Source organism: Mycetomoellerius zeteki, unplaced genomic scaffold, assembly GCF_001594055.1.
Source record: "Mycetomoellerius zeteki isolate Tzet28-1 unplaced genomic scaffold, Tzet1.0 scaffold42, whole genome shotgun sequence".
In the NCBI taxonomy this organism is placed as follows: Eukaryota; Metazoa; Arthropoda; class Insecta; order Hymenoptera; family Formicidae; genus Mycetomoellerius; species Mycetomoellerius zeteki.
In genome coordinates, this window is record NW_017257414.1 from 23761 (window position 1) to 41947 (window position 18187).

Consider the following 18187-nt stretch of genomic DNA (forward strand, 5'->3'; position numbering starts at 1 on the left):
CAGCCATAGTATACGTAACGTATACTGTAATATTTCTCTAGACTTTTGTATACGTTTCTTTTCAAGAATAGACCCCCTGGATCGAAGCAGGCGCCCTCAACCGGGCTCAACATCAGCGAGCCCGGTTATGAGGTTATCATCGTCAGCATTGCGGACGTGAGAACTGAACATCGTTGTCACGTCACTGTCATCGCTGTCGCATCTTATAAGCGATGGAGCGTGAATAATCCCCGGCGACGATGCTGCGTAATGTCGGCCGCTCTTCTCCTAGCTCGGTTACCAACTACAGTTCGCGTCATACCAGTGCCCACCAGGCACGGTCCAGCGGAACGTTGGTCGTGCCGTTCTTGCCGTCGTCGCCGCCACCACTCCGCCGCGTATGATTCATAAGGACCGAGCTTGGGGTTGCCTTCAGGTACGGCGGCAATGCGTCTCTCTCGCGTCTCTCTCCTGTAGAATAGTCTAAAATCTGTCCCGGAAATGGAGCTCCGGAGATTGAGCACCCTACATGATTTTTCTTCTATCTGGTCCATAGGATTAATAGGATTTAGACATTGGCTGAGATTTCGGAGCGCCGCGTAAATCCGGGGGAAATCGCGGAGTGATTACGCTCTCGCAGTAAGAATTTGCACAAAATTATATGTACCGATGATGTTCCTGACAATATATGACGTACGAACTGTGACAGAACGTGACAGTTTCCGATTATTCAAGCACATGGGTATAAACTATTGTAGTATTATTGTTTCACAGCGCGCAAAATTTGCTGAATATTTTATTATTGATAATTGTTTAAAATAATGATTTTAGATAGTTCCGTATCTTATATGTATCTTTTTCAAAGTAGAATTAATATTTTAATAAATATGATTATCATTAACTATTTTTGCAACAAGAAATTTTGTCGTAAATTGTTTTTATTTTTAAAGTGTATATATTATAGAAAGATACAGTCTTTCTAATTAGAAAGAAATAAATTTTGATATCTTGTAAAATGAAGAATTGTGTCTTCCTAATTCTTCTTCTTTCATTGATATATTAATTTTATAAAATATGGGCTGTGTGCGATGCAAGTATTATGATGTAATATTTTTATTTTATTATTAATAATTGTCAGTTAAAAATAATAAGTTTAGATAATTCTGTATCTTGTATGTATCTTTTAAAGTAAAAAATTAATGTTTTAGTTAATAATAACTATCTTTACAATAAGAAGTTCCTATGTTTCTACTTTCATTGATACATTAATTTATTATATTTTAAAAAATGGGCTGTATTATTCAAGGATTATGATGTAATATTTTTGTTAAAGGGACAAAAGTCAAATTTTATATATTTGGAGATGCTGGAAGTTGGTTTGCGAGTTGTCCGTGGCCAAGACTGGAAATGGGACAATCAGGATGGTGGAGAGGGTCATGCTGGGACAATAGTGGAGATCGGTAGACCTCCCCCCACAGGAAACTCAACCTCTAGCCCAAATCCCACCGATCGAACGCCAGACAAGACAGTTATCGTTCAATGGGATCATGGCGCTAGGAGTAATTATAGAATCGGCTATCAGGGTGCTTATGATTTGTTAGTGTTTGATAACGCAGCCGCTGGCGTCAAGCACTCTAACATCATCTGCGACGGTTGCAAAAGGCATGGGATAATTGGTATCAGATGGAAATGTACAGAGTGTTTTGACTATGATCTCTGCACGCAGTGTTACATGGCCGACATACACGAGTTAACTCACACTTTTGAGAGATATCAAACAGCGAATTCTGTAGGGTAAGTGTTCATGATTCTAATGAAATTTGTGTTCCTCATCCTGACATATAATTGCAATTACATTGAGCGCAGTGTTCGTCTGGAGTCGAGAGAAGGATGCCCGAAGATACCTTTGAAAGGAATCTTCATAGGAGCAAAAGTCATTCGCGGACCGGATTGGGAATGGGGAAATCAGGATGGTGGACGTGGTATTTACATTCTATTTAAATTAGTTGAATTATACGAATTAATTGAATTATATTCTATAATTCTAAATTATATAATCACCATCTAATTTCCTTCGAATATTTCAGGGAAAACCGGTAGAGTTATGGACATACGTGGATGGGACAACGAAAGCAATCGATCCGTCGCAACCGTCACGTGGTCCACGGGTAGTACTAATGTGTATCGATTAGGTTTCAAAGGTTGCGTGGACTTGTGTTACGTGGAGGAGGCTAATGCTGGTACTTATTATAAGGAACATCTTCCGTTACTCGGCCAACCGGTCTTGACTGTGCCAGATAATGGAAACGGCACAACACCGACAAAGAGTGGTGTCACAAGCATCACGTCTAGTCCCCATCCTTTAATGTTTAACGTCAGCGACAAGGTGAAAGTGTTAATGGAGGTCGATACGTTAAAGGAGATGCAAGACGGTCATGGCGGATGGAATCCGCGTATGGCTGAATACATAGGAAAGGTAGTTCGCAAAAATGATCATTTACAATCGTTAATATTAATTAACGTCAATTGAAGTTTAAATCCTGCAATATACGATGCATTTTTTCTGCTTTAGTAAATTATTAGAAATTTTACGTTCGATGTGATGCAATTCTAGTAACTTACTCTGAAACGCAAGCAATTCGGCAGGGGAAAATGCATCGTGTACCGCTGGCTTAATTTTAGATTTCTTGGATCTCGGTTTTGTCTCTCTAGACAGAGAAAAACTTCAATTAATATTGATTAGCAGTTGTTATTGAGAGATACGTTTAATATATTTAATTAATACATACACGTCAATACGTTTAACATATTTAATATGAGATGTGTATCGTGTAACTTAACTTTCTAACTTGAAATCTAGATTGGCACGGTACATCGAATTACGGATAAGGGAGATATTCGTGTGCAGTACGAAGGCTGTCACAATAGGTGGACTTTTCACCCAGGTGCTCTAACGAAAGTTACCGCCAAGGACGGATTCTCTCTTGGTGATATAGTCCGCGTGAAAAGCGACTTAGCTGCTGTAAAACAATATCAACGTGGCCACGGTGAATGGATAGACGTCATGAAAAATGTTAGTTGGCAATTTATAATTAGTTAGTTGGCTTGTTTTTAATTTAATTCTATATATGGAAGTGGCAGACGTTTGATATCGGATTTATACTTGTCGTAGGCTCTAGGGAAGACTGGGAAGGTAATTAAAATCTATTCCGATGGGGATTTACGCGTGGCGTTGGACATACATGGTCATACGTGGACATTTAATCCGCTAAGTGTTGTCCCGGTATCTTCTGGTACGAATGTTATGGCTGCTACGCATGATAATGCAAACAAGAGTAAAGATCGTTCGGGTATGTTTATTTTTATTATATATATATGAATTTTTGTTAATAATAGAATGAAAAAAGGTATCCAATTTAAAGTTAAATTGATATCAAAGGATTAATTTTTATTATGTTACGTATAAAACAAGACCATCTGTTATAATTTATTCTCGTAGTCGACGGTACTGACAGTGAAGTGGAAAAGCTGTTAAGGGATGCGGCTAGAGGCGAAGCTGGAGTGGATGCAGTACGGGAATTCCTCAAGAAATATCCTGGCAGAGTAGACGCGTGTGCTCCTGGTGGTGGTAGAAAAACGTGCTTGCAAGTGGCCGCTCACCAAGGTCAGCGCGAGCTCTGCACTCTCCTTCTGGACGCTGGTGCTTCTTTGCGTGCAGTCGATGAGGATGGAGATACGCCTTTGCATTATGCGGCATTCGGGTATGTTGGAAATTGTTGTCGCATTTTTCGCAAAATTAACTATATTGTTCTCTCTTTTGATTAAACAGAAATCAGCCAGAGATAATGGATCTATTATTATCGCGAGGTGCAGCTATCAACGCCGTTAATAACGGCAGATGTAGCGCTTTGCATGTGGCAGTTAATAAGCAACATGTGCAATGCGTGAGAGTTCTACTGCGTTACCATTGCGACGTCAATCTTCAAGACTCGTACGGCGATACAGCGACGTTATGCGCCTGCGAGAAGGTTGACTTCACATTGAGAAACAAACGGGGTTTCAATATCTTGCATCATGCCGCACTCAAGGGCAATGCTCAGTATGTGTATAAGATACTTAACAAGTATAATCTTATAGCGGTCATGTATGCATAGTAATAACTTGGCCGTACTTAAAATTCATCTAATCCATCTAATTTAAATATAAATAAAAAGTGCCTATATACCATCTAATTTACTTTGTAAATCTATGAATTTGCAGTGCAACGGAGAGACTGGTTGCGCGCGCGCGTCACTTGGTAGACGTGAAAAAGGAAGACGGATTTGCAGCATTGCATCTAGCGGCGTTGAACGGACACAAGGAAGTTGCGGCCATCCTTCTCTCGCAGAATGGTGGCCGTGCCAAAGTAGATCTGCGCAACAATCGACGGCAAACGCCGTTGCATTTAGCAACTTCGCAGGGACATTGGTCGCTCGTTGAGCTGCTGGTGCATCACAATGCAGATATCGGCAGCACGGACGAGGACGGCGACACTGTATTGCATATCGCGATAGCAAAGAGCCCGAATCAACAGACTGCTGTGCCTACACCCGAAAGTAGCCGGGATTCACCGCTTTTATATGCTGTACGTTATCTACGTTCTTGCTTTTGAATTAATCTTTTTATATATACTTCTCTTTAAAGATATAGATATACGGTCACAACTTTTTGCAATGCATCATTTTTTTTAACTTCAACAAAAGATCTAGGATTGTTTTAATTCATAAAACAATATCGAATTATGATTCATTTTCAAGAAAATTATTAAGTTTTAAAATATAAGGCAGCACAATACTCCTTCTCTCCTAGACGGAGAAGTCACTCCTCTTTCTTTCTCTCTTTCTCTTCTAAGAAGAAAGTTAAAAGGGAATCATGCATTGCAAAAAGTTGAGACAGTGTGAAACAGAGGTAATTAAATAAAGTCCCTCCATTATTTTTGCGATGTAGTTTCTATTTTCTTTTCTTAAATGAAATTGAAATTTTTCAAATTATTAGGTATATCTACATTTATAGTTTGAGAAGAAAAGAAAATGAAAAAAGAAAGGATAACTTATAAAGAAGGATATCTTAAGATAGTTCAGCAGTCTTTTCTAACGAACATTTTCTTCTTTCGAACAGATCTGGCAGAATCTGGCAAGGCAAGGCGCAAAGACTGAATTAGCATTAGCTTGTTTTTTGGTAAACGTGGATAGGAGTTGCAAACTCCTTGAGCAAGTCAGAAACAACAAGGACAAGACGGCGCTCGATCTTTTGGAAGGCAATCCACAGGCTGCCCTGCTCGCTGATCTTTTACGCTCTTACAAATACCAAAGTCACAGCACACAATTAGAGTAAGACAACAAGATACAAGTGTTTTACTATTTAAATGATCCGCAAGTCGAAATGTAAATTTTGACTGAAACATAACTTTAAATTGATTTTACATTTTGAAAACTGATCTTACAATGTGCTTTTGGAATTGCTTAATTGATATAGGGTTTATCAACAAACGTATGGAAAATGTAATTCGTCTTGTAGAATAGAAAACAATCCATCGCCCGGTTATATAGAGCCACCTGCGTACCGGATAGATAATATATCGCAGTCGGAAGGATTGCACGTTGCGAAGAAGAATATAACCGGTTCCGGCGACGCGACAGAATGTCGGAATTGCTCGGGGATCATAGAGGACACAAAACAGGAGAATCGAATTGATCCTAGCAGTAGCGTTACGTTCGTTGGTTGTGCACGTTGTGGCCATACGCAAACAATTCCAGGTACATGATTTTTTTATTGATCTCATATAAATTGATTAAATTGATCAAGAAATCTTGGTGAAATTGATCTCAAGAAATTATTAAGTATTATCTGTACCAGCGAAATATTCTGCATAAAAAATTACAATTATAAGGAATCATGTAGAAACTACGAATGTTTTATATTATTTTTACATACTTTTCTAGATGGTCAGCTGGCGACAGGTGAAGTCTCTATAGCCAATTCGGAGGATAAATCGAAGGACGTATCTTCAGAAAGCAAACGAAAGGAGGAGATCAGTAACAGGGAAAAAGAGAAGGACAAAGATCTAGAACGGCTACGTTATTTGGAGACTAGAGTCGCGGATCTTGAGGAGGCGAATATGTGTAGCATCTGCATGGAACGTCGTCGTAACGTCGCATTTCTTTGCGGGCATGGCGCGTGTGAGCACTGCGCCGCTCCGCTGAAGACTTGTCACATGTGTCGCAAGACGATCACAAAGAAGATTAATTTATATTAGAAGTTCGATCAATCATCATATGTTTATATCAGAACATTGATTTCCACGCGGTGTACAGTCGGTGCGTGTCGCGAGAGGAAAGGTCGACATCAGTGATAATAATAATAAAATAATCCTTAATATCCAAATTTAAACAACTTAGATTACGCAGCTCAGAACGAGAGACAGAGGAATTTCTTTACTCGCTACGAGGAATTTCTTTATGTCGCACGGTTCCTCTCGAGACATTCTGTTTGTTGTGCCGAACAGGAAATTTTGTCATTCGCCATGTTGGCGTAGGAAAATGATTCACCAATTGTTCGTAACGATGCGTACGTTACGTCTCGCGCTGATGAAATTAAACTGCCAAAATGTACATTTTATTTCCGCGAATAATTTGTACGAAAGGGAAAAAGATGAAGCTCTCTTATATTGCACTAACGTCGTGCCATAGTGAGATAGGTTTGTGCACAACACGATAATCGCGTTTGCCTGGACACGAGATATTTTGATCTTATGTTATTTTTCTCGGCAATTAGTTAAGTAATCAGTTATATTAAAAATTAATTAATACCAGTACGGGGGGGGATGTCTTGTGTCCCGACGAACACGCACGACGTACGATTGTATGTACATCGTGTACGCTTTTCTTCCTCATGAATCGACGTTTTCGCATGTGCTTTATCCCGTCCATTTTTTATTCATGTTTAAAGAGAGCGTGGATGATGAGCACTGAAAGAGCGCACTTGTCTTAACGTAGGAAACATGCGCGATCGTGTTTATGTGACAACAATCATAGAAGCTCGTAGAAACATTCGTACATATCGCTACATTATTGCGAGAAGAAAAAAAGAATACTGTTTCCACGTGTTCGAAAACTGCGAATTCCTATCGCTTCCGTGCAGTAGAAGGGAAGGGGGCACATTTAGATAGTAAAATTTTTTAGATTTTTTAAAATAGATTTTTACTGAAAAACCTCTTATATTGGTTAAGTTTCTTAATATTTTTTTAAATATGTTAATAGTTAAATATACAATTAATGTATAACTTGAAATTTTGTTACTTGCTACGTGGCAAGACTCGATATTTGATACGGATTAAATATTATGGAAGAATATTTTCGATGTTTCAAATAAGTGTTTTGTTAGACATGGCAAAAGTATATCTCTTGATACTTAATATTCAAATTGTGGGAATCTAATGCGGCGTTTAATGTATCCCCTTTTCTCCGATCACGTTCGCATCGTTCGATGAACGTTCTGTGTAACGAATAACGCACTCTAAAGGGAAACATACAGTCTTATAGCCAAGTTTTCTAGGTAGAATAATTGTATTCGTTTGTATAAAGTGATTCATTTGTGATCGAATGTGACAGCAGTGGAACCAATTAATTTTAAGCGCGCTTCCCATCATGAACGCACTTTCAAGCAAAAGGAAAGCAATGCGTTCGCATGTAATAAAGAAGCCGACAAATGTTGAGGTACAAGCTTAATTATTAAAACGAGAATCTAGTTTTTGGTGATTCTCAAATTATCGGAGAACTATGTGATTTCTGGAAGAATTTTTTTTCCATCAGTATTAAAAGTCTTGCCTTTCTACTCAACACAACGAAAAAAAAACTTGTACTCGAGATGCGTAAAAAGTTGTAACACGAGTCGCATAAGTGTACCTCGTATCAGAGAATGCCTGATCAATCGATTTTTACGTCGGTTAGCGTAATTTCTACACTGGTGATTGGAGAAATCGAAGATGATTTTTATGGGTTATTGTGCATTGAGGCGAGAGCGGTCCTTTCAGGGTAACACATCGCGAATTTTACGTTCACGAGGAGAAACGTACAATTTGCGATAGTGTCAATTTGATTTCGTCAGGATGATATTAATTTTCTTCCTTCTTTACTCCTCTCTTTTTCCTTTTTTATAATAATAATAATTATATTGTCGTTTTAGATATATGCGGCGTATATACTACGAAAGATGTTATATTACGATAAAACAGCGTAAATCTTAAGCGTCGATAGATTTCTACAATTGTAATTTAAGGCATAATTTAAATAAACAATTTGACGGTAAATGAACTTTAATCTTAATGTGCCCTTCATATACGGTTTTTTGTCCTTTAAACTTTATGGAATAATGCGAGAGATTTCTCTTTCACACTGCTTATTAAGTGTCATTGATAAAAATGATAATATAGATACGAATAAGCCACAGCGGTAACAAGAACAACAAACTCGTATAACGTAAGACACCAGACATCTCACGCAGTCAAACGAGAAGCGCAAAATAAACTTGTCGTTAGCTTAGCAAGCAATCTTATTTATTTTGGTACTCGATAAAGGTTCCGATAGTCGTATATTACAATATTGAGCCAGTTTTGCAAAAATTGTAATAGCGGTATACTAATGATATATAATAATGTAATAATGGTAATAATATTTTCTTCTTCTAAAGTAAACCTAAACGCAATGTATTCTATTAATAGTATGTGACACTGTATTATCTGTAGTACCTAATTAACTTAAACTTAAATCGTGGGGCCGTAGCACAACGTGCAATACGATCACGCAATGCATGTCATCTGTTTTAAAACCGTCTTACACCGCTTTCTTCGATTCGCGTGGATCTTATCCCCTTCCATCTCGTCTCTTCATAGAATAATGCATAATGTGAGATCCTGATAAAGGGTAACCAAGCATCGAGATATGACTTATCAGAGATTTAAGAAATATTTCATCATGTGTCATATGCTCCATAAGAACTGAACATGCTATTTCTAACTCGATATTTAATTATTTTACGCCTCACTTAGACACATGGTTTTCCCTATTCTTGGATCTATACAACGTAAAAAATAATCTTTTATTCCTTTTGTTTTTTTTCTTCCATTTTTTCATCCCTTCTGTTATTCATTTTCTTTTTACTATTTTTTTCTTCAGTAGTACATAAATGCGATCAAGTTAAAATGATGTATTTACGAAAATAAACAATACAGATTTCTCTGGAATATTGATTGAATGATACGTATCGAAGAAGGAACAAACGCACAGGAAAGCTACTGAATAAAACGATATTTTTGTGTTTCGTCAAATTGGAAAGACAATTGGATGAAGAAAACACAAATCTTCGTATTGTTCACTTTACTCTCATTTAGATCTTATTCTCCTGCATTGTTACTTTACATTTCCTACGCAAACGAGTAAAGTGTACAATACACTATCGATATACAAATATTCATCAATATACAAACATTGCTGGTAATTGACGAAATCACCGAAGATTTTTTTAATGGAAAATACCCCAACGCGTACATCATTCGCGTATGCGTTAGTGCAATTTCAATTTGAAGAAGACGTTGGAAAGTGCACTTGCTACTTACAAAAACAAATTACGATAATTTATATCAATCAGAACGCGAGATACAACTTTGCACTAATTCCGTCGCGCGCGAGTTACATGACATTTCTTTTTTTTCTTCTTATTTCAAGAATAATAGCGATTTCATGTAAAGTGCACAGCAAAACGCGAGATTTGTTCTCTTGTTGCTTCTCTCGCAACTTCTACGCGTAATCAAAATTCTATTCGCATCTACGTATATGACTTCAAGTGCCTGATAGCGAAAGAATTGTCAAGAGAGAGTGTAGTAAACGCGCACAGACGAAACTATGGCGATCCTGCCTCCCATTTCTTTCCTTGAACGCGTGCAGCGTATTTATCGGCGAATTTTACTTCTAACAGGAAGTTCTTTAACAGGATTCCTTAATAGGTAGCCTTAATAAGAGCTTTTGCTCTCTATTTCTCTCTCTCTCTCTCTCTCTCATTCTCTCTCTCTCTCTCTATCTCTCTCTCTCTCTCAGAACGATTCATCGACTTCCCGATGTCGATGTATAGATACGTAAAACTCCGTCACACTGATTCATTCGCCGAGCGTAATTATTGTCAACTACGATCAAGTCCTGAGTCCGGCCAAACACTGCGAGATCACCGTTTTATTAATATTGGGAAACGATAGTAATAGGATACCCAGTATTTCGTTATTCTAAATACATATAATGACAATGATATATATATATATATAATATATGTATAATATACACATTTTATTATAGCGATAACACTATATATTGCCTAATATATAGCCGTAACTCCACGCACGATCATTTTTATAGATGTCCAAAATGCCCCATTGCGCCCCTATAATGTTTCATATGTCGTCACGGGAAACGTTTATGTGATGATGGTAATGCGTTGTCATTGTACACTGATGATAATAATAATAATAAGCAAACGCGATTGAGTTAAAATGATGGTCCATGGATGAATTGTAAGTGATTTTTTGTGGGATGACTCTAATGCAATGCATGTTAAATCGCAAAAAGATTCCGATCTAAAAAAAAAATTAAAAAGATAGAAAATAGAAATTCTTGGACTCCTATTTTTGAAAAGAAACGTATACGAAGAACTGGGGAAATACTATATGTAGGGAAGTATTATAGTGTATGTAACATATACTATAATACTTTTTATAATACTAGTTTTTCGTATATGTATTCTTAAGAATAAGATCCTAAAATCACGATAATCCAAAAAAAAAGACAAAAAAGATATTTAAAAAAATGTTATTCAAAGAATAGTTTCGAGTGCTATACAAAAAAGAAAGGATATTCGATTGGAATTCATCTTCCGATTCATCAGCTAGCGAATCCTCACAGATTACGTCTATTTGCATAAAGTAACGCAAATCGGAGAAAGCGAGACACTTGCATAATACGGAGAGAAACTTAGTGGATTCACGGTAATGATCGAGACCGTATATAGAGGGTATCAACGAGAACGAATGTCGAATCAAACGTTTAAAACGTTTTGCAGCGTTTGGTTGCGCGGAATGAGAGTTGTAAGAAACGAGTGTAACTGCGCGATAGAATACGTTCGACTCTGTATTTTCTTCTTTCGGAATAAATCAGTGCGATAGGCAGAAACGAAAACGGACGATCATATCCTATGTATACGAATATAGAAGATATTACTGTGCCGTGAATTGACTGTTAGTGACGTGGTATTTAAGCTACGACCGGTTCGGGGCTACACGGCTGAAGCTCCGGCTCGTTCTGCGGCTCCGCGCTGTTAGTAGTGGTGGTGGTGCTCGAGGTCGCAGTTGACGTGTTCGGCTCGTGGTTCGAATCGGCGGGAGTCATCGCGGCCCACTGTGTAGTATACGGCGCCGCTCGCGCCTGTCGCCTGGCTTTTCTCTTAGCGCGACGTTGTTCCATGACTAAGCGTAGCCGACGCATCTTGCCCTTCGTCGCCTCGTTCTCCTTTGATAATTCTTCTATATTCCAAACATCACACGGCGCATTAATATTAATAGAAATTAATGGTATTAAGATAAAAGTTTATAGACATTTTTGAAATAAAAATAGTGACGTGTTATGTTATAATTATAAGGCATTAAATATAAAAATAAATTATTAAACATATATAATTTAATTCTATATTTAGTACCTTGAGTATTAAATATATTATAAAATGTTTTTCTTCGTTTTATTATTTAAAAGTATTATTTGATATAAATTCATAAATGCACACCACTGGAGTAGCCTGGTGTGGAATCATGACAGCCGACCGACGAAGTAGATCCACTCGCAGTAGTTGTGCCCGCGGAAGACGCGGACATCAAGGAAGATTGTTGGCGAGTGTGCGAATGCCTGTGATGATGATGCCTATAGTGGCCTGCGGATGCGGCCGGTGTCGCGCAGAGCAAGTCATTCAGGATGTGAATGATGGTGCTAATGTCCCGCTTCGGCCGACCGTGTCTATCCTGGAGGGCTGGATTCAGAGTGCCGCTGAATGTGCCGGAATACACGCCTTTGCCATGATGATGCATACTCTCTATTATTGCGCCTTGCCTGCGTCTCGCGTTCTCCTAAATTTAAAGAGACACATAAGATTCTGCACGTTCTATCTATTGATACGTCCTTAGTTGCCTTCGTACTTATGCACGATGACGTACAAAACACTTTTCTAATAAGATGTTTCGAAACAAAAAAAAATTTACATATCGCTTTAGAAATATGTATGTTATTTTAATTTCGTATTTAAAAGCGCAAACAAGTTGTCAAATTGGTGTGTTTTGATACATCCTATCTTCCCCTTTCCCTTCTCTATTATATATACTCCAAATTTCTTATTTTTTAAGTTTAAAAATTTAGAAAGGTTTTTTAAATATTTAACATAAAATTCGTAAGTGTATGTTATTATTTAAAAAAATCGTTATAAAAAAATTGAATTCAATCTTATAAGGCTTTGTTCAAGCTTACGAACATGAAAATGTAATTAAATGATAGATGTTAAGTTTATCTATGAAAAATTATATAATTCCAAAATATAAATTTTACACATGTAATGCTAAACTTAAAACCATCATGTTTAAAAAGTACAATATAAAATCAGTATTAATGCGTAATATTAATTAAGAATGCACACATCATTTGTCACAACAGAACACTAAATTTGAATGCTATTAGCATAAAATATAGTTAAATACAATATAGTATATAAATATGATAATTTTAAGGACCTGAGAGTATATCGTGAGCAAATGTTCATATTTTTTAAATTTTATCCACACAGTCGAGAAATAAATTTAGTATCATCGAAGAATTCTATCCAATAAATAAGCAATTCAATTTGTAAAGAAAATCCAAATCAGAACAAACAATTCAATTCGCGACTAGACCGATCACGGCGCACCTCTCAGGACCTTGATCGACGTGCAATCACGAATATGAATCAAGAATAATGATACACAGGGGGGAACTGGCTTCGGTAACAATGTATACCTCTGCGAGGTCGACCCGCGAGGTGAGTACCTCAGAGGAGAGCTGCTTCAGCTTCTGAGTGAGGTTCCGAGATGCTTCGGCGAGCGCCCGAGTGTCGAGGGTGGCGGGCTTGGGTGGCGATTGCTCCAGCATCAGCGATGAGGCGCATGTTGGGCTCTGCGGATTCGATTCCTCGTGTTGACTCCTCGTGGTGTCCATGCCACTAGTGGTAACGGACGATGATGGCTGACCATGATGATGGTGGCCGCTGCAGAGCTTCTTCCTGGGTAGCGTCGCGTCGTAGGACATCGGCTCCAAGGCAGACTGCTCCTGAATCGAAGACGAACCCGAACTGAAGGAAGAGGAAGAAGAGGAAGTGGAAAGGTTGGGCAAGCTAGGTTTGTTCCTCGAATGATGATGATGATGGTGATGATGGTGGTGGTGATGATGGCCATGGTGATGACCGTGATGATGGCCGTGATGATGATGGTGGTGATAGAGTGGGCAGGGCTGGCACGCGCTGGAAGAACTGCCATTCGTAGGTGGTACGCCATGCGAATTGCCACGCGTGGATTGCGATTGACCCGAATTGTTGCTGGACGACGACGATGAATGCGCCGGGCTAATTGGCGCCGTCGAGACGGACGAAGAGGATGTTGTAACCCGGCTGGAACATACCGGGCTGGTGGTCGTGGTGGTAATGCTGGCGGTAGGTAGGCTACTGTTGTTGCTGTAGCTGGCGGCTGCATGTAGAGCGCTGGCAAGGCTGCTAATTAGATGCGACGTTCTGCCACCCGGTGCCCCGGCGGCGTTCTGCGGCTTAACGATATTTCCCGGTGATCTGGCCGTCAGGCATCTTCTGGCTTGCAACGACGAATGCCCGCCAGACGGATTGGACATGCTCGTGGTATTGCTACCATTGGGCAAACTTGCAACGTTGCTGTTGCTGTTGCTGTTGCTGTTGCTGCTGTGATGACTATGGCCGTTACTGTTGGCAGAGCTCGCCTGACTGGCGGTCGGCGATGTCGGGGTTACGGTGGACAACTGCAGCTGGATTAACATCATGTGATCGCCCAGTCGCATCGTAAGATTAAGTGGTGCCTTGCCGGACAAGAAGTCATTCACCTGTGAATCATTGAGACTCTCCAAGGCCTGCATTACGCTCTGCTCCGGTCGTTGCGCCTGAAACAATAGGAGAGGATCGTTATTTTAGAAAAGATAACGGTTCGACTGCGTATTTGATGTCTCGCTATCGAAAGACGTGTGATTAACGTGAGAGCCGCTTACTCGCGTCTTCAAGATAACAAACGATGCGACGCAATGCAATAGTTTATTACAGCGCATTTTTTTAATAACATAATTATTAATATACTAATTATATGTATATACGGGTTGGCTAAAATTCCCAACACAATAACAAAATAACAGTATATTATAAAAATTATTACAGCACTGTGTAAAATAATATCACTGTACACAGTAATACTTACAGTACATACTACTATAATATTAATTAATCTTTTATGTAATATTTTACTTAATTTGAACACAATCTACAAAAGACATATTATCTACAAATGGCATATTATTTAAATTTAAATAAATGTATTGTATCAGAATTATATTACAATATTATAAAATAATATTATAAGAATTATTATTTTAAGATGAGAAAAGAAAAACACTAACAATAAGTAAGTACAATCTCGTTTCAAGAGATTCATTGTCAACGGACAGTGTTTATTATTTGACAGTTAGATCCGTATTTTGTGACTCGTTCATAATAACATGAAGAAAAATGTCGATTACAATATCTAGTATTAATAAGGGAATTCTACACCTATATGCATTCAATATACATGACACAATTTTCCGTTTTGCGCTGTCACTTGTCGATTAAGTATAAAGAGAAACACACTTATAATTAAGCAAAAATTGAAATTACGTTATGACGATAAGTCTTACTCTAATATAAGATAAACTTAATTTCATTTAATTAGTTCTTGCGTAATTTGTAATGAAGTTTATTTTTCTAATTTATTCATTCACAATTAGTTTAGTAATCTTTAATTTACATTAATAATATTCATTCTTAATTCCCTGCAGCGTTTCAAGAATATTCACGAAATAACATTTGATCCGGATGCGATTTTCAGAATGTGTATTTTTCCTCTTTTTTTACGATTGAATAATAATAGTATCGGATTTTTCCAAGTGTTACCGGTGCAAGATGAGACCGCGGTGTGAGATAGAAGGCGTGAGAAGACCTGCAGAAGAGAGGAAACCTCGCGGAATCGAGGCTCAGACCCTCAACGAGCACAGTTAGGCATCCCTCATGCACACCTAACGGACTTCCTTTCGCCGGACGCGGTCATCGTTGGATTCGGTAATTCGATTCGCGGATTCGGTCTGAGGAAAGTCCCGGGACTTCGCGGGAATCGCGCAAGACTGTATTGCAAAGTCTATCTTTCTATTTCTTTTAAGAAACCAATGAAGAGACCTTTCTCTTTGCAGCTTCAATAAAAAAGCAGTCAATAAATAAAAACACAAATATCATAGAATGAAGCTCATACACAGATACCGGAAATTTATTATGTAAACATGGAAAGAATGATTTTGCTGAAAATATCTACAAATTTAGCTAAATATAAATCTGAAAATAATTTTGTTGATCCATCGAAATAATTACGTACGAATTTTAAGCATGATAATTGATGCTGTAAAAAAATTTTCGACATTCTAGCAACCAGCTTAAGCATTCTACTACTGAATAGAGTAAGTGTGCCATCGATGGCCCGGTGTAACGGATGGACCAGTTAAATATTTTTGTTATTATATGCGATGTCGCGCCGTTTGTGGTAGAGAAATTATAAATTAATAAAGAAACAGCCGCCACGTTAATTACACTCAGATAGGCGCAGCGAAGACGCTGCAATTTCGTAAGATACTTTTTGTACATTTTGATCTTATTTTTCCCTATTTTGCAAAGATTACTGAAACTATTTAATGGAAATATACTTTATTAATCTCAATAGTTCATTAAAGTTGAAGATATACGTTTTAAAATGGGATACTCTACTTTCGGCAGCTATTTACATTTAGGCACAGTATTATAGATTATGTGATAATTGATACATTTCCATAAATGGACCATGAATGGACCAATGGTTAAACGCACGTTGCATGGAACAAATGGGTATGGCAATTACGACCATAAGAAATGCTTGCCAATCCAATAATAAAGCATAAGAGAGTTCTGTGTGTAATTATTTGTTTTATTATATAACTATTTTATGTTTCAAATTATAAAAGTTTATATTGTAGTTTTTATATTATATTTTAATTAAATAAAGTTTATATTATATTTTATTATTTTACGTAGACAATTTTATGTGATAGATGCAATTGATACCTAAATGTTTATTTTATTTTATAATTTTTTTTATTATTTTATATAAAATATGTATTGTTTAGTTTATAAATTTTAAGATTTGTACACGTAAATAAAAATTCTTTCAAAAATAACTTTAATAAACATTATATTTTGAGTAAATATTTATTATTTGACCCAATATTTCGAAGTATAATTGTTTAATGTTCGATTTTCAGGTGGTCCAACGATGGATAACCGATGGTCCATGGCAACGTAATCCAATAATCGTAAAAAATAAAGTAATAATAAATTCTCATTCTCTAGTATCACAAGATGAATAAATTGTTTTTCAAAGGTAATGTCCTGAAAGTAAAAGGTTTTCGAAAGTATATGCACTGTACAATTTGTTTTTCGGCGTAAAAATATGTTATAAATTAATTAGCTTAGAGAGTCCATTGATGGCGGATTAGGTACTTACCCTAATTATTTTGATGGTTCACTTAAATTATTTTCAGAGCTGTATCTGGCTAAATTTTTAGATAGTTCAGCAAAACCGTCCTTTCCGTGGAGTTAATTTTTTATTAACACAAATAAAATGTCAAAGACCACATCTCAAAATATTTTAAATTTTTGGTTAAATCTTGGTATTAAATGTAATATCAAAATCCTATTTAAAATAAATGTTTAATAAAGTTTATTTGAAGATAAATGAAGAATTTATCTATTTGTGCACATTAAAGTAAATTCGTGGACAGCTAAATAGATTTTTAATTAACTCTGAAAAAGAGCCTCTGCGTAGGCACGTTTATTTTTTGATAAATTCTCTTATCATTAAAAAAAAGGACAAGACATTTATTTTTTAATAAATTCTCTTGTTTATGTTTTGATCAATTCTCATTTTTTTAAATTTTCTTGTTATTTTCTTTCCTTTATTATGAATATTTCTTTGCAATCTCAATACTATAAGTCTCTCTTTGAAAGAGAAACTAAAAATAAAAATAATCCTATAAAATATTCCAAAAAAACAAATTAGAAAGGTACGCGATATCAGATTAATGCTATTTACGGAATTAAATGTCTGTTTCCTGCGTTTTTTATCCTTCCATTTAATGCAACAATGACAAGGATTTAGGAAGAGTTTTAGCAGGACAAAGCCCGCTTTTTACTAACAATCTATCACGATCAGGTTCGATGGGCAAAAATGCAGCGTAAAAGTGCCGCATGCAAGAATGCGACCTTCACGCGTGCCTGCGTAACACGCTCTTAATGATCTACAGTTTTTAATGCAAGTCGAGTACCCGTTCACGCATCTGGACAAACAGAATGCTATCGCTTCTACAACAAGCTGGACAAAATTATCTCGGGATTTAACTATCAGCAACCTGCCTCTCCGCGTCAATATCCGTAGGTCGCGATCGGTGGACAGCGGAAGAGAGTTAAATTTACTCGACTTTATGTCGTGTGCGACGCTATAAATTATTAATCTAGCCGACGCTAAATATAAGAAATCGACCCCGCCGCGCCGCTTGCACATGCGATCATCGTGCGTACCCGATGTTGCAACGGCTGCAAGCGAAAACGGCGCTGCCCAGAACCATCGAGCCGATGCGTTTGCTCCACGTGTCGCATTAAACTCTATTCATGGCAAAGGACGAGATACCGGTATCAGTTGTTCGCAGTGCCAAAGCGAAACAGGAAATATGTATAACGTACTCAACTTTTGTTATATATATATATATATATA

The 18187-nt window shown here is 37.3% G+C and overlaps 2 protein-coding genes across 2 annotated transcripts in view; one reads left to right on the plus strand and one right to left on the minus strand.

The window, feature by feature from the left end:
- The first annotated feature begins 290 nt into the window (after positions 1-290).
- On the plus strand, positions 291-7217 carry mib2 (E3 ubiquitin-protein ligase mind bomb 2). Its single transcript, XM_018453996.1, has 12 exons — positions 291-415; positions 1313-1773; positions 1846-1961; positions 2067-2455; positions 2840-3052; positions 3152-3329; positions 3479-3740; positions 3809-4078; positions 4240-4603; positions 5137-5348; positions 5536-5774; positions 5961-7217. Exons 1-12 carry the CDS (start codon positions 380-382, stop codon positions 6272-6274), a joined length of 3054 nt encoding a protein of 1017 aa, XP_018309498.1. The 5' UTR covers positions 291-379; the 3' UTR covers positions 6275-7217.
- A 3649-nt stretch (positions 7218-10866) lies between these two features.
- The window catches only part of LOC108726429 (midnolin-B), a 64587-nt gene continuing 57266 nt past the window's right edge, over positions 10867-18187 (minus strand). The window contains exons 3-5 of the mRNA XM_018453997.1: positions 13092-14252; positions 11839-12175; positions 10867-11581 (exon numbers count right to left, since the gene is read on the minus strand). Coding sequence (XP_018309499.1) covers positions 11313-11581; positions 11839-12175; positions 13092-14228 — 1743 coding nt within the window. The 5' untranslated portion in view covers positions 14229-14252 and the 3' untranslated portion in view covers positions 10867-11312. The remainder of the gene's footprint in view (positions 11582-11838; positions 12176-13091; positions 14253-18187) is intronic.